The sequence below is a fragment of the Anomaloglossus baeobatrachus genome, chromosome 6, assembly GCF_048569485.1.
Source record: "Anomaloglossus baeobatrachus isolate aAnoBae1 chromosome 6, aAnoBae1.hap1, whole genome shotgun sequence".
Classification (NCBI taxonomy): Eukaryota; Metazoa; Chordata; class Amphibia; order Anura; family Aromobatidae; genus Anomaloglossus; species Anomaloglossus baeobatrachus.
The window spans coordinates 520,034,970-520,061,696 of NC_134358.1; the positions used below are offsets into that span (position 1 = coordinate 520,034,970).

Below are 26,727 nucleotides of genomic sequence, written 5' to 3' on the forward strand. Positions count from 1 at the left end.
ATTGAGGAAAACCTGAAAACATGATCTGTTGGTGGGTCTTGGGGACTGGAGTTGAAAAACACTGCATTAGATTATTAGCAGATGAACTGGATCAACATGACTGATGTCCATATGGAGTGGCCGTAATTCAGCTTTTCCCATTATGGGAAAAATGTAGAAAATTGCAGCAAAAATGATATTTTCAACTATTCCAGTCTCCCGATCAAAGTTATCCTGAAGGTTCTCCTCAATATGACATTTTATAATGAAGGGCGGTTTTCTTTACCTGGGAGATCCAAATTTAAACAAAGATAGTTGAATAGACTTTTCTTGCGATTCTTTTCCTATTATTGCTGTGTGTTACATTTCCCAAGCGCTCGTGCCCTCCAGTAAACTCTACAAGAACGGCAGAGACAAAAATAAAAGGACAATTAAGCCGCCAATAATAGCTGTTACAGATTTTGTAAAGAACACTTTCTTGGACGGATTCCTTGGTGAACCTTTCAGTTAGTTATTTTACCGTGAACGAGTGACAGATTCTGGCCCTAGAGGGGTCGCTAGCTGCCAGTCCTGAGGAGGGACATTGTCTTTTCTTTTTTTCACTGTAAGGCAAATAATTTCTCCTGGCCCAGATATAAAGCAAAATACAGTCCTTACACAACGAGCATAGTAATGAAATATGCAGGAGTGATCTTGCCACAGGCTTGCCAGAACAAAACCTCCCTGGTGGATATAGCTCTTGTTTTAGCGTCGGCCTGTTTGTAAGCATGACACACATAATTTAGGGGCTGCTGTCTTCTCGTTGACGAAATGTCTATACGGGCAGAACGTGAATCAGACTTATTTGGTTTCTGCATGTCTTTAATTCCAAGAATTGGAAAATAATAAGGATTTTTAAATAGAACTAAGCAAAATTCACTAAAACTGTTTCCAATTTTTGGTTTTTATTATGGACAATTAGACTTTGTGAGGTGCCAAATTTAGATAGTTTAATCCCTAAGTAGGACACAGCAGGTAAGAGCTCAATTTTTGAATAGGCTTCTATGTTAGGAAATCAATGGATACAGATGCCAAAAAGGGGTTGACACATTTTTTGGATATGGTTGCTGAAATCAGAAAAACCCTGAGATGTAGGTATATTTGGTCCTGGGGCAAATTTTTCCATATTTAATTGGTAGTTCTAGAAGGAATAGATTCTTGAAATAATCTGTTATTACCAAAGTACAAAAACTGTGTAACATCTCAGACTCTTGAAAACTTATAAGTTCTTGTAGTTAGACTTAAATTTATATTAAATTCTGATTATATATCCACTTTATACACTAATGAGCAAAAGGGTAACAATGTTTTGAACTTTTGACTTTCAGGCTCCATATCTCTCCCTCCACTACAGCTTTGAGCATGAGATGACCTTCATTTTATAGACAATCATCTTGGCTATTTCATACATAAATTTGACTTGTAACTATTTAGCATTCAATTAGTACATACTCTGAAAGAAGCCATCTTGAATTTTAAAAATATAGCTAAAGTGAGCAACTGCAGATACTGCTATAATACCGACATACAGTTCACAGATAATGCTGCAATTCCAAAATAACATTACCATATACTACTATATAGTTTTGGAATATTTTCTATCCTCACGGCTCCCTTATAAAACAGGGGTTTGGGCAGTTCTCCACTTTGCCAAACTATAAATCCGACTGATGGTTGAGCCAATTTATCTTCACTATATGCTATTTGGCCAAATAAAATGACATTCCCTATTATATAAAACTCCTTTAATGTTTTCCATTCTGTCTATCCATGACAGACGCACATTGATGACATTATTTTTGTTTTCAAAAATTAGCAACATATGAGACCAGACAGAGAATTAATAAGCCGAGGCCAAACAAATGAAACACACATCATTTATATATCCTTTCTGCACAAATACATTGCCAAAGGGATTGTGGAAAGTTGTAACTTGGCCATTTAGCATACCGAGTTACAGGAAGTGACTTTTTTTTAACCAGTTTTATAGCTAGCATTAGTTTATGGAGGAATAATAGATGCACTGTCTTTGTGCAGCGCGTATCAGTCAGAAAAAAAAGGCAGAAAATTCTGAATGCTCATTATTCCTTGGCTTCTGAATAGTTTCAACTTCCAACCAATCTTCTACAAATTACCAGGAACATGGAATATTAAGGTAGCACAAAGCCCAAGAGCCTCCACGATGGTCTACATGTATCGAGCTGTGTTCAGTTAATTCAATAATCCACATATGCTAATTCCCTTGACCCCATCAGTGTCATTTTTCTTTCTTTTTGATGCTCAGCAATACTGGAATACAAATTAAGTTGATGAGGTAATGCTATTTTTTTCATGGAAGACCCATTACCTGTCTACTTTAACCAGTGATATCATCTCAGCCATGGTCCCGAAGGACCTCCACCAAACATTTGTCTTGTGCTCTTTAAACCTGCATACAAGGCTGTTATAGGAAGCATTACGCATGATAAAATTATTTATTGTCCCGGGTTATCTCATATTTGTTCTTCATAGTGGCAGCACTAGACTTAATTTATAGTTACCATGTCAGAAATTGATGTTCTAGATGAATTTTGCATCCAAAAATTAGACATATGCTGGAAAACGTATTTCCAACACAAAGAGATAATTATATTATTGTGCTTGTTTAAGAAATGGATGGAGCTGATAATTTAATTTCGGTGTGGGTCTTACGGGATATCAATCATAGAAACAATTACTTATTGTAAATTAATATCTACTTTAATTACTGGTTATCCTGTCTATTGTAAATGTGATACTTATTTTTTTACTTTTTATTCATGTTAAAGCACAATTTCATAAAATCAATTTATGGTTTGTTGATTAACAAACATACGTCCCTGATGGAATTCCAATACTTGATAGACAATTTGAATATTTCTTAGAGGGGCATGGCAGCTATAAGTCCCCTTACTTGGCAGCCAGACTGGCTTGCAAAGTCTCCTTAAGGAGAATAGTGGTCCCCACATAGCTTTCTCATGAGCCAGATCAGACACCCCCATACTTTGCACTGACGAGGGGCAAGCACCCCGAAACACCGTGTCTGCAAATTGAGATTCTGATCTGGCTTATATATCCTGAGTCATATTGCAAAGGATTGTTAAAAATCCACTTGTGACTTTTAGGATCGCTACTTCCAATAGGTGGCGCTGCGCTAGAGTTTGTCTCCTTTACTGGAGAGACAATTTGAATATTTCTTAGAGGGGCGTGGCAGCTATAAGTCCCCTTACTTGGCAGCCAGACTGGCTTGCAAAGTCTCCTTACGGAGAATAGTGTTGTCCCCCGTGGTCCCCACATAGCTTTCTCATGAGCCAGATCAGACACCCCCATACTTTGCACTGACGAGGGGCAAGCACCCCGAAACACCGTGTCTGCAAATTGGGATTCTGATCTGGCTTATATATCCTGAGTCATATTGCAAAGGATTGTTAAAAATCCACTTGTGACTTTTAGGATCGCTACTTCCAATAGGTGGTGCTGTGCTAGAGTTTGTCTACTTTACTGGAGAGACAATTTGAATACTTGATAGAGAAAGAAATATTTATTTCCATGGGTAAAGATATAGTATTTGTCAAGCTTCCACTAGGGGTTGCAAAAAATCAGTGGAGATTGAACTCCAAAGGGCAGTAAGACAAAAGCTAACCAGAGGTCGCTAGCACAAGAGTAAAGCGGGCTTTACACGCATCGACATCGCTAATGAGATGTCGTTGGGGTCACGGAATTAATGACGCACATCCGGCCTCGTTAGCGTCGTCGTTGCGTGTGAAACGCAGGAACGACACCGTTAACGATCAAAATTACTTACCTAATCGTTCCTTTCCCGACTATCTTTGCTGCTGCAGGACGCAGGTTGTTTGTCGTTCCTGCAGCAGCACACATCGCTATGTGTGACACCGCAGGAACCAGGAACATTACCGTACCTGCGGCTGCCCGCAATGAGGAAGGAAGGAAGTGGGCGGGATGTTCGGCCCGCTCATCTCCGCCCTTCCGCTTCTATTGGGCGGCTGCTTAGTGACGGCGAACGAACCGCCCCCTTAGAAAGGAGGCGGTTCGCCGGCCACAGCGACGTCGCTAGGCAGGTAAATATGTGTGGCGGGTCCTAACGATGTTGTGCGCCACGGGCAGCGATTTGCCCGTGACGCACAACCGACGGGGGCGGGTACTTTCACCCGCGACATCGCTAGCGATGTCGCTGTGGATAAAGCCGGCTTAAGAGTAGTCAGAGAAGCCAAAGTCAAACCGAGATGTTACGTCAATACAGGGTAGTGAGCAAGCCGACGTCAAATGGAAGCAAGAGGGTCAGAAGTCACATAAGAAGCAGAGGAGGAGCAGAGCCGTAGTCAGGGGATGTTACCGAGGTCAGAGGCCAGGAGAGCTCGTAAGTACAAAGGTGGGGGTGGAGGCAGAGACACGGGATGGGACCAGGGTGAGGTAGACAGGGCAGACAGACAGTTCGGGGGGAATGGAGTTCAGGGAGAGGTAAGCTTGGTAGAGGGACAGATCAGAGCAAACTCACAGGAACCAGTGCGCACGCTGCAGAGCAGGAACTATTACTGGCAGCATCCCGGAGGAGTCAACACAATAATAAAGTAGCGAGAGTCCCGGAATGATTCACAACCAAACAGACCTCTCCCACCTGACTTAACCCTGTCAGAGCAAAGCAATAGTCATGACAGTATTCTATTTTTTCAAACAAAAATTAAGTTAATATCTATTACTAGATAGATATTATTGAACAACTGGAGAGAAGGGGTTAATCAGCGCTGTCGTAGGAATGGAGACCAAGAAGAACAGATGCTGAATAGTGATTTATTGTCAAGGCGTTTCGGAGTAAGAACAAATCCTTCTTCAGGACATTTTGGTGATTGTCCTGAAGGAGGAGTTGCTTTTACTCCGAAACACATTGATGATAAATCACTAACCAGGATGTGTGTTCTTCTTGGTCTCCATTCCTACAGCAGCGCTGATTATTCCCTTCTCTCTAGTTATTCAGCATTTATTTCACCATGGGGATGCTGCACCCGTTTTATGTTTCTTCAGTAGTTGTGACTTTCACAACTTTTTCAGGTGATCATGTTTCCTGATTTTTACACCTTTTGCATCATGGATAAAATAAAACACTATTCTTGCGATATTTATCTCCCCTACATTCTAGATAGATATTGTAAGCATCATGAGCTTATATTGTGCCCATGAGTTTTTGAAATTTTTTTTGTATAATTAGTCATTTGTACCAAAGCAGTGTAAAGATTTTGACCAAGAGGCCACCCTACACATTAGATAAAAGTCACCTGATGATTTCAACAAAATCGGCTGACTAGCTAATGGGTATGGGGCCTCACGATCACGACTCCTCGCTGACAGACGCCAGACCAGGAAAGATTCTCCCGTTGGATTTTCATGATAGGACGTTCAATGGATGATACTTTTGTACTGCAGGAAGATATGCCACTGCCAGACAAATCTGGCTGTAGCTCTCTTATAGAGAACACAACGGCACTCAGCCAAGTCAGTACTTAAGCATCCCTATGTATGGGGAAGTGAGGAGAGATAGCTATTTAGTGAGTATGGCTGGCTTAAGCACTAGCTAGTCTACCTCTACTGCTGGCACTACTACGTGGTTGCTCTATGGCCAAGAAAAAAATAAAGGTTGAAAAATAAAAAAAATTGGTCTGGCCAAGAGACAAGCTGATTGCTTCCCTCAACCCTAGTCCATGGATCAAGTCAGTGCTCTTTAGCCATAAACTATTGTGTAAATGTCTGGAGCTTCCTTATTTCTTGATGGCGTGACGTCATCTGATGGTGCACCAATGACATCTTACCAGTCGTGATGAGTGAGCACAAAGATGCTTGATTGCTCAGTACTCATAAAGAACAGTTGTATGCTTGGATGGACACAACTCGTGTGCCAACTATAATGGAAGTCCATAGAAAAAAGGAAGACGGGCAGCACTCTCCGGTATTATGGGACTGCTTTATTTTTCAATGCTAACAGGTGATACAGACAAGAGGGAATGGAGAGGGGGGAGCACGAGCAAATAAAAAAAAAAAATAAAGCAGTCCCATAATACCGGAGAGTGCTGTCCGTCTTCCTTTTTTCTATGGACTTACTTGCTTGAGCTGGGCAATAGCACCCCGGTAGGTGACTTCTTCATCCATCAGTTCAGGATAAGATCCATGTTTATACCCGTTACGCCAAGAATAATTACCAGGCAAGAGCCACACTGAATAAGTGTTTGGAACGGGACTACTACATTACCTCCAGTCCTAAATAGGTAAGCAGTGCGGTGCACATTCCTTCTTTTTCTATTTCAAAACTATAATGGAAGTCAATGGGGAACTTGAGCATTTTTTCAGAAGGTCTTCCAGAAAAATGACCAAGTTTCCCATTGACTTCCATTATACTCCGTACACAAGTCAAACTCGTCTGAGCTTCCGACTGCTTGTTATGAGTACTGAGCACCTGAGCATGGTAGTGCTAGTTTATCAGTAATCATCAATCCTGCTAATCATCAGCCAAGCCTGGAGGGTAAGGATATTTAAGCAGCTCCTGTCCACAGCCAGAGAACACTGATCTGGACTATGGCTGAGGGTTACATGAAGCAATCCACTCATCTCTAGTCTGGCCCTACCATTGCCATTAACAATATTATAAATAACATTGGCTAAATAAAGCATTTGGGGGGGTAGAACTAACCAAATTGATGTCACTACACTGTCTGTCTAATGGTGTTCTCTCTCCCACACCTACACGCAAGGGTACATGGTGATGTCTCATCCAGAACACTTGAGCACATTGGCAAACATCCCTACAGTGGCTACTTGCATGGCAAAAACCATCCATACATGGTCACCAGGCTTTTTCTTGATACCAGTTTACCCAAATGAGGAATCATCCCAGGAATAGTGATATATATATATATATATATATATATATATATATATATATATATATATATATATATATATATATATATATATGTGTATATATATATATATATATATATATATATATATATATATATATATATATATATGAGATAAAGTATATAGATATATGTGATATATGAGATAAAGATATAGTGTGGAGTTCTCCTATGTGTTGGGAACATCTATGGAGGAAATTGAGGCTCCAAACCTTTGGAGATCACTGGGTAATTGCACTTTCTGCTCCCTCTATAAACCAGTCCAGCATATTCTATAAATCATGACAACATGAATATAGAATTTTTATTTCAGTCCCATGGTTGCATGGGTTTCCTAGGGATACTTAAGTTTCTTGGCCGATCGAATTGACTTTCAACACTCTTAATCATAGTCAGTTCAATGTCTGAAATATAATGTGATACCAATTACATTTTATACTCTTTGTTGTTTTTAAAATGAATTTTCCAATGGTTTCTTTGAGATGACATAATGTTTTTATACTTGCGATGATGTCGTGATCCAAGCAGCCCCGAAAGTCATGTTACTAATTCATCATCAAACACGAGCAGGACTGGCACCCTCACAACTTTGTAGCCAGCTTTGCATTCCAAATCTATGAGATAAATATGTTTTTACATCTTAACCAGAATGATGATGGTACTGTATTTATCTAGATATGAAAGCCCTTTAACTGCTTGTCTCCAGCCACACCACGTTATATAAAACTACAAATGTTCCACAAGATTCAAAGGTTTCTTTGATGATAACAGATAATACTTTTCATTGTCATTTCGACGTTTCTATTTTAACAAGACTTTGACACTATCTATGGTTTTATAAATGGCTTTTTAAGTAGCTCTAAAAGGTTAATGCAAAAAGTTTGGGTTTCATTTTTGCCATTCAGCTGATCTACCCCATCTAGTATGTTATTTATTATGCTTGTTTATAAAGAGCCATCATGAAACTCAAAGCTCCTTGGCCAAAGGAAAATAGAGCCCCTCAACTGTATGCCAATAATAATACTGGTGTTTTCTTATATGGCATAGGCGTAACTGGGAAATCAGTGCCTAATTTTAAAGGGGTTGTCCACTACTTTTACATTGAGAGTCAATCCTTAAGGCCCAGTCACACACAACGTCTTACCAGCAGTCCCGACAACGATACAACCTGATAAGAATTGCTGGTAAGTTGCTGGGAGGTCGCTGGTGAGATGTCACACAGTCAGGCCTTACAACGACGCAGTAACGATAAAGGTCGCAGTAGCGACCTGTATAATGATCTCGGCGGTCATTGGGACCCTGTCACACAGCATCAAGCACAGCGATGCGTCCTGCCCAGCAGGACATTGCCTTTGAAGAAAATGGTCCAGACCATTCGGCAACAACTTCCAATCTCACAGCAGGGGTCTTATAGCTGGTAGGTGTCACACATAACGAGATCGCTGGCGAGATCGTTGCTGCGGCACAGAAACTGTGACTCAGCAACGATCTCGTTAGCGATCTCGTTGTGTGTGACGGGGCCTTTAGGATAGGTCATCAATGTCTGATCAACCGGGGTCCAAAACCCTGCACCCCGCCAATCAGTTGTTCACGGTCCTGGCGGCAGCAGCAGGGAGCTGGAAATGCTCAGTCCCAGAGCTGCTCTGTGTTCTGATAGCGGCCGCGGCCCAGAACTGCACATCCGCCTCCTATTGATTAGAATAGGAGGTGGATGTGCAGTGCCCAGCCATGGCCACTATCAGAAGACGCAGCAGCTCTGGACCTCAGCATCTCCGGCTGCCTACTCCCACCGATGGGACAGAGAACAGCTGATTGACAAGGGTGCTGGGTGTTGGACCATGGCCAATCAGCCATTGATGACCTATCCTATGGATAGAGAAGAATAACTCCGGCACACTGTATATTTCCCAAAAATAAAGGTATAATGGATACAGGTAGTTGATTTCAAATCCTTTTCTTTTATTAAATGTGCAAAAGTTAAAAAGTGCTGTACAAAAACAGAAAGTCCGCCAGGTAATAACGTTTCGGCCAAAGGGCCTTCCTCGGGTTGGACAGTCTAAGATGGGCAGGAATCACTAACAGGTAGGGATATCAAGTATATAAATGTGCTTTTCCACATGCACTAATATATGAGTAGCCGTAGACTGTATAAGAGTCAAAACATGGTGAGTACAATTCTTGTAGTAGGTAGATCATATGGTTCTTAGTAAGGAAAGGCTCAAATGGTCTCAGCACTTATGGTAAACCAATGATCTCTATGTGGGAACAGACCACGCGGTCTGTTCCCACTGCACCAGAGGCTCAGGCCTGACAGCTACTTTGACTTCTTAAAGCCATGCTCCATGGACCCCTTCCCAGGCTAATCCTCTAATATATCTGCCCTGGATCTCACATCCCCCTTAATCTGGAGCCTGGCACACCAATTCTCAGAACCCTGGCTGCTCAGTGAGCTGCTACCAAATATACCCTATACAGACCTATACTGCACTAGGATTATATATACCACCTGAGACAACCTACTCTGTAGGCGGTTCTTTATTAAACCACATAGAGATCATTGGTTTACCACAAGTGCTGAGACCATTTGAGCCTTTCCTTACTAAGAACCATATGACCTACCTACTGAAAGAATTGTACTCACCATGTTTTGACTCATATACAGTCTATGGCTACTTATATCTTAGTGCAAATGGAAAAGCACATTAATATACTTGATATCCCTACCTGTTAGTGATTCCTGCCCATCTTAGTCTGTCCGACACGAGGAAGGCCCTTTGGCCGAAACGTCGTTACCTGGCGGACTTTCTATTTTTGTACAGCACTTTTTCACTTTTGCACATTAAATAAAAGAAAAGGATTTGAAATCAACTACCTGTGTCCATTATATCTTTATTTTTGGGAAACATACAGTGTGCCGGAGTTATTCTTCTCTATCTAGCTCTTTTTCTCCTGAGCACCTGTGGAAGGTGATGCGAGGTCTTTTCTTGTACTATCCTATGGATAGGCCATCAGTGTAAAAGTAATGGACAACCCCTTTAACTACTATGCCTGCCCCCCTTTATAGCTGTACCCATGATATCAGTAGGCAAATGCATGACGATTCTTCTCATTCACAATGTCTCAAAACTAGGTGGTGAACTATCTAACTAACTTTAACCATTTCTTTCCTTTCATTAGATACGATTACATAGAAGTCTACAGTGGGGAAAATGCAGAAGGTCATCTTTTGGGCAAATATTGTGGAAAGATCGCACCATCAGCTTTGGTATCCACCGGACCTTCCCTATTCATCAGATTTGTATCAGACTATGAAACACATGGAGCTGGATTCTCAATTCGCTATGAAATCTTTAAAGCAGGTCAGTTCCCAAGTCAAACTTATCCCCTCTTATAGCTCCCTTTACACTTGGCAACATGGATGCAGATTATTGGGTAAATTGGCCAGAGGGGTGTTATTGCCAAATAGTCATTTTTCTACATTACATTGATGATATCTAATCTGATTGTGGTGTCAAAGCATACGTAGGTAGCATTTCTACAAACTGGGACAACCCACCACTAATTTCTTGACATGTTGCTGCTTAAAGGAACTGTCCAGTCATACTCTTCTGTGGAATTTGACATTGGGTGTAGTGAGGTATAAGGCAATCTTCTGAAGTCCTTTGAATAAATAGGACTCATGAACCATACTTTCTGGATTTTGGACAGTTGCCTTACCACCTATCAGGTGGGAGAACACATTAGGACAACACTTTAAATTATGTCTTACAAAAAGTAGACTGTGAACCATAGGAAGCTAATAGAAGAGTAGAGATAAAATTGAATGTGGTTGTCCCTGGCTTCAAGAGTAGAGATTAGCAAACCTGATGTTCAGGATTCGGATTTTGGACCGAACACCAAGTTTACAAAAAGGCTGGGTTCGGAGTTTGGGTATTTTACGTATGCAAACCACTCGCGGGAGCATCACTGTACTTGGCTACGTTCAGTGCTCAGCTCAGTGCTAGCCAGTTGCAGTGTTTAAACAGCTCACATTGAGGGTATCAACAGTGAGACCTGATGTAGTATGCAACTCAAAAATAAAAAAAATGGAAGTGATCTGCTTATGGCTGGCTCTATGTTTGCGGACACCCGAACTGCCAATCAGTGATTTACATTGGGATTCGGGTCAAGTCCAAACCCGTGGAGGTCCGGTTTAGCTGCACCCACCGAACCGATCTTCCACTGGTTCTCTCATCTCTATTTAAGAGACATAAGGATTTTCTCAAACGGAGCCAGGGAATGTGGCTTAAATCTTCCAATGCCACCGGATGAAAATTAGAAGACAAAATAGGAGTGATCCATGGTGCAGTCTGCAGTCTTGATGGATAAAAATTAGATGGCTGTATGGAACTGCATTTTGCTGTCGAACACCAGTGAAAATGTTGCTCCATTCCCAACATGTGGACCCTGACCCTAGCTTGTGGTCACTCGAGTGGTAAGATTAGAAGAATAATACTAAAAAGTTCTTTCTTGAGGTTCTGTCTTTGCACTATAGGATCTTCCAGTTTCCTTTGTCTCCCACGCTCTCACACCCCCATGGCAAGCCCAGTATGAGCCCCACCATGTCCCACCAGTCTAGTTGCTGCTTACACAGCTGCTCAGTTCAACTTCACATTGATATTGAGAATCCCAATGTCTATTCCGCTTTTAGCTCAGGCTTCCTATAGAGAGAGCAGCATGGTTTCTTTTACAATGGGTTAATATTACATCATTTGTTAATGTAGTTCACATCCCCGTTTGCCTCTGGAATAAAGTGAGTTATCTATTACATGTAAGATCTGTGCCTCCTTGGTGATAATGAGGTGCATGGTGACTGGCAATAAAAAAAAGCACGCGACTTCTCAAAACCAAAAGAACTGCCGCAATCAAGCTTTATTTCAACGTTTTAGGACTGGGTTCAAGGGATGATCCATCAAATTAAAAAAAATCAAATGGTATAAAACACAAAAAAATGAAACACTCTTCACCTCTTCCTTCCACTAACGATCTAGCACTGACAACCGAGAAGCACTCATGTTATGTGATTGCAAGCAGTCAACATGTGACTGCAGAAACGAGTCGGTGACCATAGTGGGCAAGTGACATACCTCTCCGCTTAATGATGATGCCTCCTAAGTACAACACATGGCCACTAATTGACTGTAGCAGTCATATGCCACTTGTAAAGGTAGACCTGGGGACCTCTGGAGCATCAGTGCTGGATTGCTAGGGAAGAGAGTAATGTATTGTCACATATGTTAGCATTTACTGCTATTTTTATCTTTAAAAGTTGGATAAAGCATCTGAAGTCATAGTTATATGCTATGAGAATTCCAACTGCGGGGTGAGTAAAAAGTTATGAACCAGCAATGGCTGATCTTAACACTTATCTTTATGCTTTATCACAGTAGGGACATCTACGACAATCTGTTTACTACAGACCCTCACCACCATGTTAAAAGCTAGTATAGTGAATTTTATGGCACACTTGAAAAATGGGTGCTCAAAAAGGGTTAAAACTCATCAAATAAAAAAAGAACTTGGCACTCCAAAACTGTTACAATTTAGCTCTGAAGGTCACACCTCTATGTTTATGTTCTTTTTTTCTGTATTTTGTCTATTTTAGTGTCTGATGAAGACCCAAATATCGAAACGTTATAATTTTTCTGGACTGCCTGTACATTAAATTCCTTACATTCATTTTGGAGTGACAGGTTCTTCTTTTAACCATGTTAAAAGCTGCCATCTTTAATAAGGCTTAACACTAGAAGTCCCAGAGAGGGGTCATTTAACATTTCTACCATTGAAAACCTATGGAGCTTGAAATTCCTGGGACTTCTAGTGTTAAAGGGAATCAATCATTTGCATATTAAAATATCCAGAGGAGCATTGAATGGCTTATAAGTCTCCTTACGCCGACTAGGCACTCTCTACAAGGAGAAACTTTACTCCTTTAGGCACCTAGCCAAATCATGTCTCCTACTTTGCACTGATGAGGGGCAAACACCCCAAAATACTTCTCTGCAGATGTAGTTTCTGGTTTAACTTCTCATCCTAAGGGGTGCTTCACACACAGCGAGATCGCTACTGAGATCGCTGCTGAGTTACGGTTTTTGTGACCTCATTAGCGATCTCGCTGTGTGTGACACTGAGCAGCGATCTGGCCCCTGCTGTAAGATCGCTGCTTGTTACACACAGCCCTGGTTCGTTTTTTTATTGTTGCTCTCCCGCTGATAAGCACACATCGCTGTGTGTGACAGCGAGAGAGCAACAATCCTGAATGTGCAGGGAGCAGGAGCCGGCGTCTGACAGCCTGCGGTAAGCTGTAACCAAGGTAAACATCGGGTAACCAAGGTGGTTACCCGATATTTACCTTCGTTACCAGCCTCCGCAGCTCTCACGCTGCCAGTGCCGGCTCCTGCTCCCTGCACACACTAAGGTAAGCGGTGTGCGCTGGTAACTAATGTAAACATCGGGTAACCATACCCGATGTTTACATTAGTTACCAGTGTCCGCAGCTTCCAGACGCCGGCTGCGTGCAAGCGCAGCGTCGCTTGCACGTCGCTGCTGGCTGGGGGCTGGTCACTGGTCGCTGGTGAGATCTGCCTGTTTGACAGCTCACCAGCGACCATGTAGCGATGCAGCAGCGATCCTGACCAGGTCAGATCGCTGGTCGGATCGCTGCTGCATCGTTAAAGTGTGAAGGTACCCTAAGCTTATTAAAGGGTCTATATTGACTTTTTTGATTCTTGCATCCGATAGTTGCCAGTAGAGTTCCAGTTTTCTTCCTTTCTGAAAATGCTATTTGCATTTTGCAATTATTATGTAAAACATGTTTTATCTGGTGTAAATGCCGCTGTCCTCCTGAATCTGGCGTTGTGTTTCATTTATTATTTAATTTGCTCTTATTTTTGTCTATTTTTAGTATATTTCACCTTTTTTCCATTTGTATCTAATCTTTTAATTTGTGCCTTTTTTAACGTCTGTTTGCCTGTTGTTGTTTTTTTTATATCCACCATTATAGGTGGAGTTTAGACTTTCCAGTTGTTTTCAACTTGATTCATCATTTCTGACTTTAAGAAAATTTGTCCCCCACCAGGAAAAAAATGAAATAGGCCATATATTTTGGTTCAATTTTTGCGCCATTTTTCGATATGCAAGTACAAAAAAGAAACCCGCTCACCACTGCAGAGACAAGCCTGAATATATCCTCCTGTTAGTCCCCTTTGGTCCGGCACGGATTACGGCAGCAAGCCGGAAGATAATAGAAGAAAGGACCTGAGGAAGGCGTTCCGCCGAAACGCGTAGTAGTATACATCTGCCATGCATCAGTGTGAACAAGCCGGTGTCTTTACTTGAGAAATGGATATATATTTTTAATCAAGTTGATATAAATAAAGAAGCATTTTTATTTATCCCTTTGGAGTCCAGCTGGATTTTTCCACTGCTTTCTTCTATTTTTCGATATGGGTTGCTTTTTACTCCAAAAGTTGCTAAAACGTTAGACAAAAATAAAGACCGTTTTTGGTTTTGCGCAAATTTCATGATCCATGTGCGCTAGCTTGAATAAGTTAGGGCAAGAAAACGGCAATGAATACCGGAAGACAAAAAAAAAGGGAACCTGACAAATAAAAACCAAAAACAGCATATAACAAATCAAGGCAACTGTGCTCCAAAGATATGACGCTCCATGTGCCTTAGTTCATGTGTGATTATATAACTGCACGTGCTTAGCCAGCTGCTTCCTCTGCTTCTGAATGTTTGGGATATCAACCTCCGTCAGCATGTTTAAGGGTTCTAAGACGTCTTTTTCAATCACAAATTCATGCTGCGAGAGCTCCTGGGCGTGTGGTTCTTCCGGGGCCGGAACTGTTGGGTGTATGGGAGCTCCCAGGACCTTGCTTCCTGTATGCAGCCGCGCCTGATAGGTGGCCCGGACTTCGGTCACGGTCTCTCCGGTCGCGGCATCCCAGGTCGTAACCCAGGTAACTTTTGTGGGCCGCTCCGGTCCTTCTGTCACGGCCGGCAAAGCGAGAGCAAGTCCTTCTGCGTCTGCAGTCTGCATTGGGCGTCCTCTGCTCAGGCTGGTTGCTACCAGTGCGCCCACTGCAGTATGTTGCCTTCTTGGAGCCTCCATTTTGCTGGAAGTAAGTCTCTGCGTAGGCGTCTCTTGCAATGGCATCGGGGACAGTGGAGATGCTGGGGAAAGTGGAGGCGGGCCTTCTTTTCCCGCTCTTGGGTATACTCCACCCCCAGTCTCGCACATCACATCAACCCGGCAAAGGCGGTTCTTCTTTCTTCTTGTAACACCGCCCACTTCACATGTCTTCGTCAGCAGCATCCTGGGGCCAGCACCTCCCCTCTTTAAGTCGCGCACTCCGCACTTCTTTTTCTTTATCGGCCAGCCCCAGGCTTTTCTTTTGGCGCCAATCTTTCGCGCGCCCTCAGTGTCCATGAAGACGGCGGCCATCTTGCCGCCATCTTGTGCCCGGTCCAACGCCTCAGGCACTGCTTCTTCTTCCCACCATGGGATCGGGACCCGTCGCCAATAATCCGGATCCTGCCGACTACGCCACATGTGACGGCGGAACCAGGGGTAAGCCTGATAGAAGGGGCCACGACTACAATCCCCGAGGCACCCCTGGCACCCCGTTACATAACGCTACAGACGTAATGACAATATTAAAAGGGAGAAAATAACTTTCCATGTGAACAAGTCGATCATTCGTCCAGGACGTGTTTGCATTTGGAACTGCTGCAAAATGGCTAGTAAAATGCAATAGTGCTTGATTTAGAGGGGAACGTGGGGACTCGATCTGAAGCTGTATCGGATAATCACAAACCTGCTGTGTCTTGATGGGCATCTAAACAAGTAATTTGACTTGATGCGTTGAAGGAAGTGACATTTCACTGTGTACAAAGATATAACAGAGGAATATAAAGCTTCATTAAATCAAGGTATCTACTCAAAGCCGCAGCATGAGCCGTAATGATACCTGTCTCAGGACCATCTAAATCAATTGAATCTTCCCCAGGTCCTCACAATCTCGGTTTTATTTCTCACTTTTATATCTATGTTGTGTTGATTGCATTTGTTATTGCACCAAAGCCTGCTGACTGGCGTAAAATATTCTAATCCAGTTGCTACAACCCAATAATCAGTTCCTTACTTCCGTCTCATAACCTAGTCTACATTTATTAACACGACCATCTGGAATGAGATCTACAAACAGAAGAATATGTCAATCACCCAGCACCTTTCTCCGGGTTCAGGAGATGAAATGGTCATGCTTGGAGAAATCTGCCGTTCTGTATAAGTCATCATCAATAGGGGCATACGCTGCGGGTCACATCCAATATGGAAGAGGATTCTAGGAAATATTACAGGGAAATTAAAGGATTTGGGATTGTTTGTGCTGTGATATGAGCTAAGGAAGACGTAGTCCCTAAAATAATGGAGTGATGTGTAGATTATCTTGGAAATTCCCGGCTGTAATGCACAAAATGACCGATGTGTAATCTCACAATTAATTCTTCCTTGAGTTGATTCTTAAATTTCCCACACTGGATCTCTTAAATTAGTTTGCACCCTTCAATAATCAGCTTGGAGCAGGGGCGGACTGCGGACATATCATTGGTGCAACCTGTGCAGTCGCACAGGGGCCCAAGAGGAAAGATGGCCTATTCTACCTCCAAAGCAGGTGAAATTGTGCATTATGATGAGTTTTTGTCAGCAAAGTGCCCATATTTTATTCTTGCACAGGGGCCCACTTCTGTCTGTCAGTGGCTTGGAGGTATATAGTTAAAGGGAATTTGAGTGTGTGAGAATAGAATCCATTTTCTTCTTATTGTGTCCATATTGTCCTATAGCTAATGATGTCATAGGGCTCAGCCAACATTGATGGGGAGGATGTTTCATATTTCCGTTCTTGCCTCTACTGCTCTTATTGTTCATAGTCTAGAGGGGACTTTTCCTTTTGTCTATGATCCTATATAAACTGGTCACATGTACTGATAAAGGAGAATTCTTTGAATACACCATATTAAGCGTGTGTGCTGTATTGATTTCCCAAGTGCTCGGAAAACAAATCTTATTAATTTGGAGTTCAAGAGGCATAGAAGGAGTGTATTTCGCTCACAGGAACTTGCCAGCTGATTCTTGGTACCCGGAACTGGCATGAATCACAGACCGACTTTTGCATTACAAAGATCTATATATTACTCTGACTTGCGGCAAGGTGACTAGTCCAAAAGGTAGATCCCCGCTGACTTCTCGATATACGCTCAACTAGACAGGCAGTGGCGTAACTTGAAGCTTATGGGTCCCAATGCAAAATCTCCAATGGGGTTCCAAATTATTGTAATGCTATCATAGCATTGGTCTTTTCATGTAGGCCAAAGGGACTTTGTAGGCCCCCTAGGCTCCAGGGCCTGGGTGCAATTGCAACCCCTGCACCCATTATATTTACGTGCCTACTGACAGGTTTTTGTCTATATACACATATAGGCTAAGGCTAGTTTCACACTTGCGTTGGGCAAAATCCGCTGGGTCCGTTAGCTGATTCCTGTGAAATAACGGACCCGTTGCATCCGTTTGGCGTCCGTTAGGCGTCTGTCTAACGGAATGCGTCGGCTCTGTTTTTTTGGGTTTTTTTTCTTTTTCTTCATTCTGGGCATGCTCAGTAGAAATTAGCGGAATCCAGCAGCGGATTCCATTGTAAAGCACTTTGCAACGGAATCCGCTACCATAGGGAGCCATTATAAATTTTAACGGAAGTAACGGAATCCGCTGCTCGGTGCCATTTTGACGCAAGCAAATAACGTTACATTCAGCGTTGCTTCCGCTCGGCGGAAGCAACGGAGCGTCGGCCAACGGAAGCAACGCAGGTACTTTTGGCACAATCCATCATCAATGCAAGTCTATGGGAAACAGCGGAATCCGTTAACGGATTCTGCTGATTCCCAAAACAGCAGATTGCGCCAAAAAAAAAAACGGAAGTATGAAAGTACCCTAAGTCCACATGAGTGTATAAAAAAAATAATTACATAAAAAAAGACTTTTTTTTACCTGTGTTGACATCCATATTAGTGATGAGTGAGCACTACCATGCTTGGGTGCTCTGTACACGTAACAAGCAGTTGGATCCTCAGATGACTAGAGTACCCGAGTACAGAAAATCTATGTTGTTTTATGACATAGTGCTTCAAAGTAAAATATAGATGTGTACAATGCAGGAACAAGTCTCTGATTCATGCTTCTCGTGGTTCACGCAGCATAAATTAGCTGGCAGTAGTGATGAGCGAGCACTGCCATACTCGGGTGCTCCGTTGTTAAGAGCAGTTGGATACTCGGATGGGTAAGTACCCAAGTGTAATGGAAGTTAATTAGAGAACTCAAGCATTTTTCCGGAAGAGTTCTCGAATTTCCCATTGACTTCCATTATACTAGGATACCCAAGTTGTGCCCCTCCGAGCATCCAACTGCTCTTAATTAGAGATGAACGAACCCAAGTTTCGGTGTTTTCACTGAACGCAAACTTTACCAAAAAAACATAGTTTGGGTTTGGAGTTCGGGTGCTTTACGTATGCTGACCAGTCGAGCGAGCAATGCTCTGCTCGGGTACACTCGGTGTTCAGCCCAGTGCGAGCCGCTTGAAGTGTTTGAATGGCTCACACTGGGGTAATAACAGCGTGATTGAATGTAGTGTTCACCAAAAAAAAAGGAAGAGTCCTAACTGATCTGTTTACGGCTGGCTGTATGTGAGCAGAGACCCAAGCTTGCCAATTAGTGACTTCCATTGGGGTCCAGGTCAAGTCCAAAGTCCGGGTCCCAAACCGAACTTTATCTGAATTCCAGCTAAAGCAGTCGAACCGAACTTCCTCGGATCCACTCATCTCTTCTCTTAACGAGTACTGAGCACCTGAGCATGTAAGTGCTCACTCATCACTTGCTGATACATAAAGCAAAATCAGTCAAAAACTGCTACCGTAATTATCTTATGTATATAGGGCTACTCAACTTTCTTCCAACATATGATGTCAGGAGAATAAAGGATCAAGCATGTTGAATATCAATATGACTAATCCTTTGTTCTGATGTAAATAAGATGCTGCTAGAGATGGACAGGACATGGCTTATGTCCCACCTCCATTGAAAATACATGAATTCATGGCTGAGATGGGTAAAATACATCTTTGTACCATGTTAGCCAGTAGAAATTAAACAATTTTGATTAAAAGAACTGAAAGTCCTCAGTGGTTGATGTCTTTTAATGACTAACTGGCTGAAATGAGCATTCTTATATTTGGAGGAGTTGGGACTTATTTAGCCAACAGTTATTAAAGGGAATCTGTCAGATGCAATATGCACCCAGCACCACGATCAGTTTTGGGTGCATATTGCTAATCCCTGCCTAAGGCGGGCTTTACACGTTGCGACATCGCTAGCAATTGCTAGCGATGTCCAGCGCGATAGCACCCAGCCCCCGTCGCACATGCGATATGTGGTGATTGCTGCCGTAGCGAACATTATCGCTACGGCAGCTTCACACGCACATACCTGCTCTGCGATGTCGCTGTGACTGCCGAACAATCCCTCCTTCAAGGGGGAGGTGCGTTCGGCGTCACCGCGACGTCACTAATCGGCCAGCCAATAGAAGCGGAGGGGCGGAGATGAGCGGGACATAACATCCCGCCCACCTTCTCCCTTCCGCATTGCCGTCGGGAGGCAGGTAAGGAGATGTTTGTCTCTCCTGCGGGTTTACACACAGCGATGTATGGAGCTGCAGGAACGACAAACAACATCGTACCTGTGGTCGACCCGACATTATGGAAATGGACAACGCGACACAGATCAACGATTTTCGTCGCTTTTGCGATCGTTTATCATCGCACCTAGGATTTACACGTTGCAATGTTGCTACGGGCGCCACTAACGACGTGACCCCGCCGATATTTCGGAAGCAATGTCGCAACGTGTAAAGCCCCCCTAACTGTCCCTGTATACATTCGCTCTTTAGAAAAAGTATTTCTAAAGATCTTTTAACTTGTGCTAATGAGCGCAGGTGTCGCGGGCGGGGAGGAGGGTGTCAGTACACTACGCTCACCCCTTCTGCTCGGGTCCGGCGGCTGCCGCTGCTCAGTGGTGGCTCGAGCTGTGGGCCGGATCCCGGGGGTTCTCGAGCGGCACTCCTCGCCCGTGAGTGAAATGGGGAATTTTGGGTGTGGGGATTGTTTATTGTCCGTGACGCCACCCACGGTTGTGGTGATTTCACCACCGCTGCTCGATGTGGGGATCCCGGGAGTGATGGTGGGGGGAAGCAGCTAGTTGTTGTGTTGCCCCTCCGTGGGTAAGGGTTGGTGGTCTCGGGGCCCGGTGATGAGATGGGAGATGCAGGGCCTGGTGGGCGCAGGGACGCAGGGGCAGCTCTGTGCCTTGCGGCACTGTGGTACTCACTCAGCCTGAGACATAGACACAGTTTTACAGTAAACCACACGGCTGGAAAGACGGTTCCCACGGACGGCTGCACTTGCTCTCCCAGTAGGTGATGGTGATGTCCCTTTTCCTTGCACCTTTGTTTCTGTGTTGGTAACGATGGGTTCCCACCGGTAACCCGCTCCCCGGCTTCAAGCTGGACCGGAGGAGCTCTACTCTTTGCCCGCAGGCGCTGGCCCTGAGAAACTGGTGCCCTGGCGGTGGCGGTGTTTCTACTACACTGGTTGGGCTGTTGCCTTCAATCGGGACTTGGTTGTTGGGAGATCTACGTCCCCTTCACTGACGGATTTGGCAAATTCTGGCGACTCCTAGCCTTGCCGGGGTCCGAGAGGCCCCTGCCCTGGTGCTGACTGTCCTTTGGTACACTGCTCCAGACCGCCGGGCCACTACCCGTCCGCGGTCGTTCCAGGAACTTCCAAACGGTCTCCCCTTCAGACAATCACCAACGTTGCTGACCTTGCTGGCTCTGTCCTGCACACAGCTGGACTCACTTCAAGCTTTCTTTCTGTCGCCTTTCTTACTTTCCTCCTTTACCACTTTACTTCCTTAGCTCATCTTAGCTGTTTACTCCTTTCCCTCCCTAGCTTAACTCAAGCTCTTTCCTGAGCTGACTGTTCTGCTTGTTTACTCAAGCTCTCCCTGAGCTAAACTGCTGGTTTTTCCCGCCTCCAGAGCTGTGAACTCCTTGGTGGGCGGAGCCAACCGCCTGGCCCACCCCCCTGGTGTGAACATCAGCCTCTGGAGGAAGGCAACAAGGATTTTAGTTTAGCTGTGATGTTCCTAACTGGGGTGTAGGGTGTGATGGTGCAATGACCTGTGACCCCTGGCTTGCCCAGGGCGTCACATTCCCCCTTAGCAAAATGCAGACCGTCCGCGGGCTGCCCGTCCAACACCGGTTTTATTTTTCTGTAAATGCATAAAAAGGTATAACATTGTAAACGGTAACATATTTACATTTTTAATGAATCTTCCCATAACGGGAGGCACTTTTTACTTTTAACGTTTCAAACGGTTTACGGTTACGGTTTCCGCTCTCTCCCACCCAAGTAACCTGGCCCTGATGCTGCCCCTAAAACCCAGGCAGCACCCCTTGACCCACAGTCCAGCACACGGTACCCGAGCGGGATCTGTCCTTCCCCTCCAGAGGGTAGCCACCGGTCCCTATGGTGGCTGGGCCCCAGCCTGCTCTGCTGCGGGCCCTCCCTCCAACCTACCTCTCCGGAGGCGGCATTGCGGAAACGGTAACGGCAAACAAGTTATTTACAAGCCACTTAACGTTTGTGGTTGCCCTGCAAGTTCACGGGCTTGTCCATGGATAGTTCCCATGCAAAACAACTTTTAAACGGTCCCCACGGGGACAACGGTGCCGGCTCCGGCCGGTTGCAAATCACTGTAGACAATCAGGTGAAGTACACGGTAATCATTTTCTTATCATTTTTCAAACTTTTCAAACACAGAAACAACTCTTTACACTTCCTGACCCCTCTTACTCACAGGACGGTCTCCCTGTACCTAAGTGGGGGTCTACCTAGGTTGGGACGGGTGGATCTCCGGGGCCCGGTATCAGTGGGGCTAGACAATGGGGTAGAGGGAACAATCGGTTCCTCCTCCCGGCTATAGTGTGGAGCAGGCGGAGGTATAGGGGAGCTGGGTACAGGTTCATCCCTGGGCACTGGCACTGGTTCTGGCTCACGGTTGACCGCTTCCACCACTTCTTCATCCACGGGTTGTGGGAACAGTATCACTGGAAGAATCACCGCGCCGTTCTGTGTAGGCCAGTCTGCTGGGAAGTCACCCATTACAGTGTGGATTACCTCTGCTGCCTTCTCTGCTGGTGGAGGAACCTGTACTTCAGCGATGGCCCTCAATGCTGGTGGGCACCTTTTTAGATGGTTCCGGGAAACTGTGGCCAGAGTGCCCCCTTGGTCACGACTGATCTGGTAGGCTTTTCCATCTTCCCATTCTGTGGGTTGTATGACGTATGGAATTTGTTCCCACTGATCATCCAGCTTGTGGGTCTTCCTCTTCCGCTTCAACACCACATCTCCTGGCTGGAAAGGACCCGCAGACGCCTTCTGGTTGAACCGGTGCTCCTGCTGTTCTCGACTTCGACTGAGGTTTTTCTCCACGTACTCCTGGATTTGCCGGTATTGTGCTCTCCTCCGACTTTCCCACTCAGCTGTCGAAGGGAGCGCTTCTGGGGCCTCCAATCCCATCTCCAGATCCACCGGCAGGCGGCCAGGCCGGGCCCTCATCATATACGCTGGGGTGCACTTCGTCGAGCTAGACGGGATATTGTTGTACATGTCGACCAAGTCGGGTAACTTTTCCGGCCACAGGTTCCGTTCTTCCAGCGGTAGCGTCTTGAGGAGTCCCAGGACCAAGTGGTTCATTTTCTCACACATGCCGTTGGTCTGGGCGTGGTAAGGAGTGGTCCGGATCTTCTTGCAGCCGTACAACTGGCAGAACTCGTGGAACACCTCTGCTTCAAAAGCCGGGCCTTGGTCAGTCAGCACCTTTTCTGGGGTCGGCAGAAATAAGCCTGGAACGCTCGAGCAGCAGTTCGACCAGTTAAGTCCTTAACGGGGACGACCACCATAAATCTTGAGTAGTGGTCTACAATGGTCAATGCGTAGGTGTACCCACTTCGGCTGGGGGTGAGCTTGACATGGTCTAGGGCGACCAGCTCCAGCGGCTGATGGGTGACTATTGGGTGTAGGGGCGCCCTCTGGCTGGTCTCGTCCTTTCTCCTCAGCGTACAGGGACCACACTCTCGGCACCAGGCTTCCACCGATTCACGCATCCCACTCCAGTAGAACCGCTCCCTCAACAGCATCTCCAGCTTCTTCCACCCGAAGTGCCCAGCACCATCATGGTATGCCCGCAAGACAGTAGCCACGTCAGCTTGAGGAACAACCAGCTGGCAGATTTTCTCATGGGTCTTCGGGTTGATCAGCTCACGGTACAGCCTCCCTTGGTGTAGGTAAGGCCGTTTCCGTTCCTTCCACAGGCGCTGGGCTTCGGCTGGAGCGGCAGGGTCTATTCCCACAGCACCCTGTTCCACTAGAGTCTTGACGAGGCGAACGGCCGGCGCCTGGTCCTGAGCTTCCTGCCACTCTTGACTGGGCCGTGGGTCCAGATCCACCCGTTGCTGATGTACTTGTACCTTCTCAGTAGGCGGCTGGTGAAATGCAGGCAACTCGATCTCCTCGAGGTCGTCATCCTCGCACCCTTCTGCTGACAAATGGGGCATTCGGGAGAGTGCATCAGCATTTATGTTGACACGACCGGCTCGGTACTTTATGGTGAAATCATAGTTGGCTAGCTGGGCTACCCACCGCTGCTCCAACGCGCCCAACTTGGCCGTGTCCAGGTGAGTCAACGGATTGTTGTCCGTGAACGCGGTGAATTTTGCTGCAGCCAAGTAGTGGCGGAACCATTCCGTGATAGCCCATGCCAACGCCAGGAGCTCGAGCTTGAAAAAGCTGTAGTTCTCAGGGTTCCTTTCAGTCGGCCGGAGTTTTCGGCTAGCATAGGCAATCACCTTCTCCTTTCCATCCTGGACCTGGGACAGGACTGCTCCCAGTCCCACGTTACTGGCGTCTGTGTGGAGGATGAACGGGCGGCCATAATCAGGGTACGCCAGGACCTCTTCTCCGGTCAAGGCTGCCTTCAGCTGGCAAAAGGATTCCTCATGCTTGTCCTCCCACACCAGTGGGGCTCCAATGGGTCTACCACCTTTGGTCTGTCCCACGAGGAGATCTTGCATGGGGGCAGCCATCTTCGTATACCCCTTGATAAAGCGCCGGTAGTACCACACCAGGCCCAGGAACTGCCTTACTTCCCTCACTGTGGTTGGCCTCGGCCAGCTCTGGATGGCAGTAATCTTCTCAGGGTCGGGGGCAACACCGTCTGCACTCACCACGTGCCCCAGGTACTGCACTCTGGATTTCAGCAGGTGGCACTTAGAGGGCTTCAGTTTCATCCCGTACTTGGCAAGGGACGCGAACACCTCGGCCAGGTGCTCCAGATGGGCTTCATACGTCTGGGAATAAACAATCACGTCATCCAAGTACAACAGGACGGTCTCGAAGTTTAGATGTCCCAGACAGCACTCCATCAGCCGTTGGAAGGTTCCTGGGGCATTGCACAGCCCGAACGGCATACTATTGAATTCGCAGAGCCCCATCGGGGTGGTGAAGGCGGTTTTCTCCCGGTCTTCTGGGGCCACGGCCACTTGCCAGTACCCGCTGGTGAGATCAAGGGTAGAGAAGTAGTTTGCAGTTCTCAGTGCAGCCAAAGACTCTTCGATACGAGGCAGCGGGTAGGCATCTTTATGGGTTATTTGATTAATCTTCCGGTAGTCCACACACATCCGCATGGTACCATCCTTCTTCTCGACCAGTACCAACGGAGCGGCCCAGGGACTACAACTGTCCCGAATAACCCCTGCCTCCTTCATATTCCTCAACATATCTTTGGCACACTGGTAATGTGCAGGGGGAATAGGTCTATACCTCTCTTTGATAGGGGGATGTTCACCGATGGGGATGTGGTGTTGGACCCCTTTGATCTGCCCAAAGTCTAGTGGGTGTTTATTGAAAACCTGTTCATACTCCTGCACCACCCTGTATACCCCTGCCCTGTGATGTGTAGGGGTATCATCAGTGCCTACATGTAGCTGTTGGTGCCACTCCTTTGCCTCCCCTTGGGGCGGGGGAGTGCTGGTGGTAGGTGGGAGTGCTGAGGGACTGGCGTCATGGATAGTGTGGGGGTCCAGTGTGAGCAGCTTGGCAATGGTGGCATACCGGGGAAGCCTGACTTCTTCCTCTCCACAGTTCAACACCCTCACAGGCACTCTCCCTTTCTTCACATCCACCACCCCTCGGGCGGCCATTACAGTGGGCCAGTGCTCAGAGGGTATGGGCTCCATCATGGCCGGGTAATCACGCCCCTGAGGCCCTACTGCTGCCCTACACCAAATCATCATCTCACTCCTAGGGGGCACAGTCAACGGAGCTACATCCATTACTCTCACTCCACCAATCTCCCCTCCTGTTGAGCTTACATGCTGGCGGTACATCAGAGCCCGGATCTCACGCTGCACAGCTCTCTGCCGGCTTCCTGCCGCTGTGGCGGCCAGCTGTTGTAATAGGGTCAACACATCAGTCATACAGTGCTCCATCACATTGGTTCCTAGCACTATCTTCGGGTTATGATCGCTAGGTTCATTCATGATCACAATCATACCCTGATGTTGTAGTTCAGCTTGCCCCACTGTCATAGCCACTTGTTTGTACCCCACTTGGGTCAATGGAAGTCCATTGGCAGCAATTAGTGTTATACTAGTATCCGGGGGTGCCAGTTCGTCTGTTCCCCAATACCGCTGATACAACGTGTATGGTATGGTGGTTACCTGTGATCCAGTGTCCAAGAGAGCCATCACCGGTATGCCGTCCACAGCCACGGGGATGATGGGTCGGGCCCCGATATATCGGTCTCGCCAGTCCGGGGGGCCACGATGTTTTACTCCTGAGGATTGGCCCGGGGCCCCAGGGGTTGCTCGTTTAACGGGCACTGTCGGAAGTAGTGACCAGGCTTACGGCACTTGTAGCAGGTTGGAGTTCTGCTCCGCGGGATATTAGTGCTTCTCCGTTGCATCCAGGGGACGTCTTCGGGGCTGTCAGCGAGCTGTATTTGTGCGGGAGGCTGGGATTGGGTCAGAGGTTGGAGTGCAGCAAGGATCTTGGCGAGGTCTCCGTCCATGCGACGGACCTGGGCTGCCAGTTCTTCCACGGTGCTGCTTGGGGCTGCAGGTATTGGAGAGGTTGGTAGGGCAGGGGCCACCACAATGGGGGCCGTCTCAACGGGCCACGGGGCTGGCTCCAGGACTTCTGAAGCTGGGGGCTGTAGTGCCTTAATAGCCCATTCCTTTACCACAGCAAAGTCCACATCAGGGTGTTCTAGGGCCCACAGCCGGAGTTGTTTGCGATCCTCGGGGGACTTCATTCCCTGCACAAATTGCTCCACTAACATCTTATTGCTATCCGCCTCATTGATGGGGTTCAGCCGCTTTAGCATGCGGAGGGCGGTTTGCAGACGTAAAGCATAGTCCCGAATGCTATCCACAGTCCGTTGCCGGCACTGGTAAAACTGCATCCTCAGCTCAGCTTCAGTTCGGGTCTCAAAGGCAGTCTGTAGCTTCTCAAAGATGGTGGCTACAGAAAGCCGGTCCCCCTCGGCCCAGGTCTT

General features: G+C 46.1%; 1 protein-coding gene across 1 annotated transcript in view; it reads left to right on the plus strand.

Annotated features, from left to right (window-relative positions):
* NRP1 (neuropilin 1) overlaps positions 1 to 26,727 on the plus strand; it is a 259,574-nt gene that overhangs the window by 97,009 nt on the left and 135,838 nt on the right. The window contains exon 4 of the mRNA XM_075315483.1: positions 10,140 to 10,321. Within this exon, the coding sequence (XP_075171598.1) occupies positions 10,140 to 10,321 (182 nt within the window). The remainder of the gene's footprint in view (positions 1 to 10,139; positions 10,322 to 26,727) is intronic.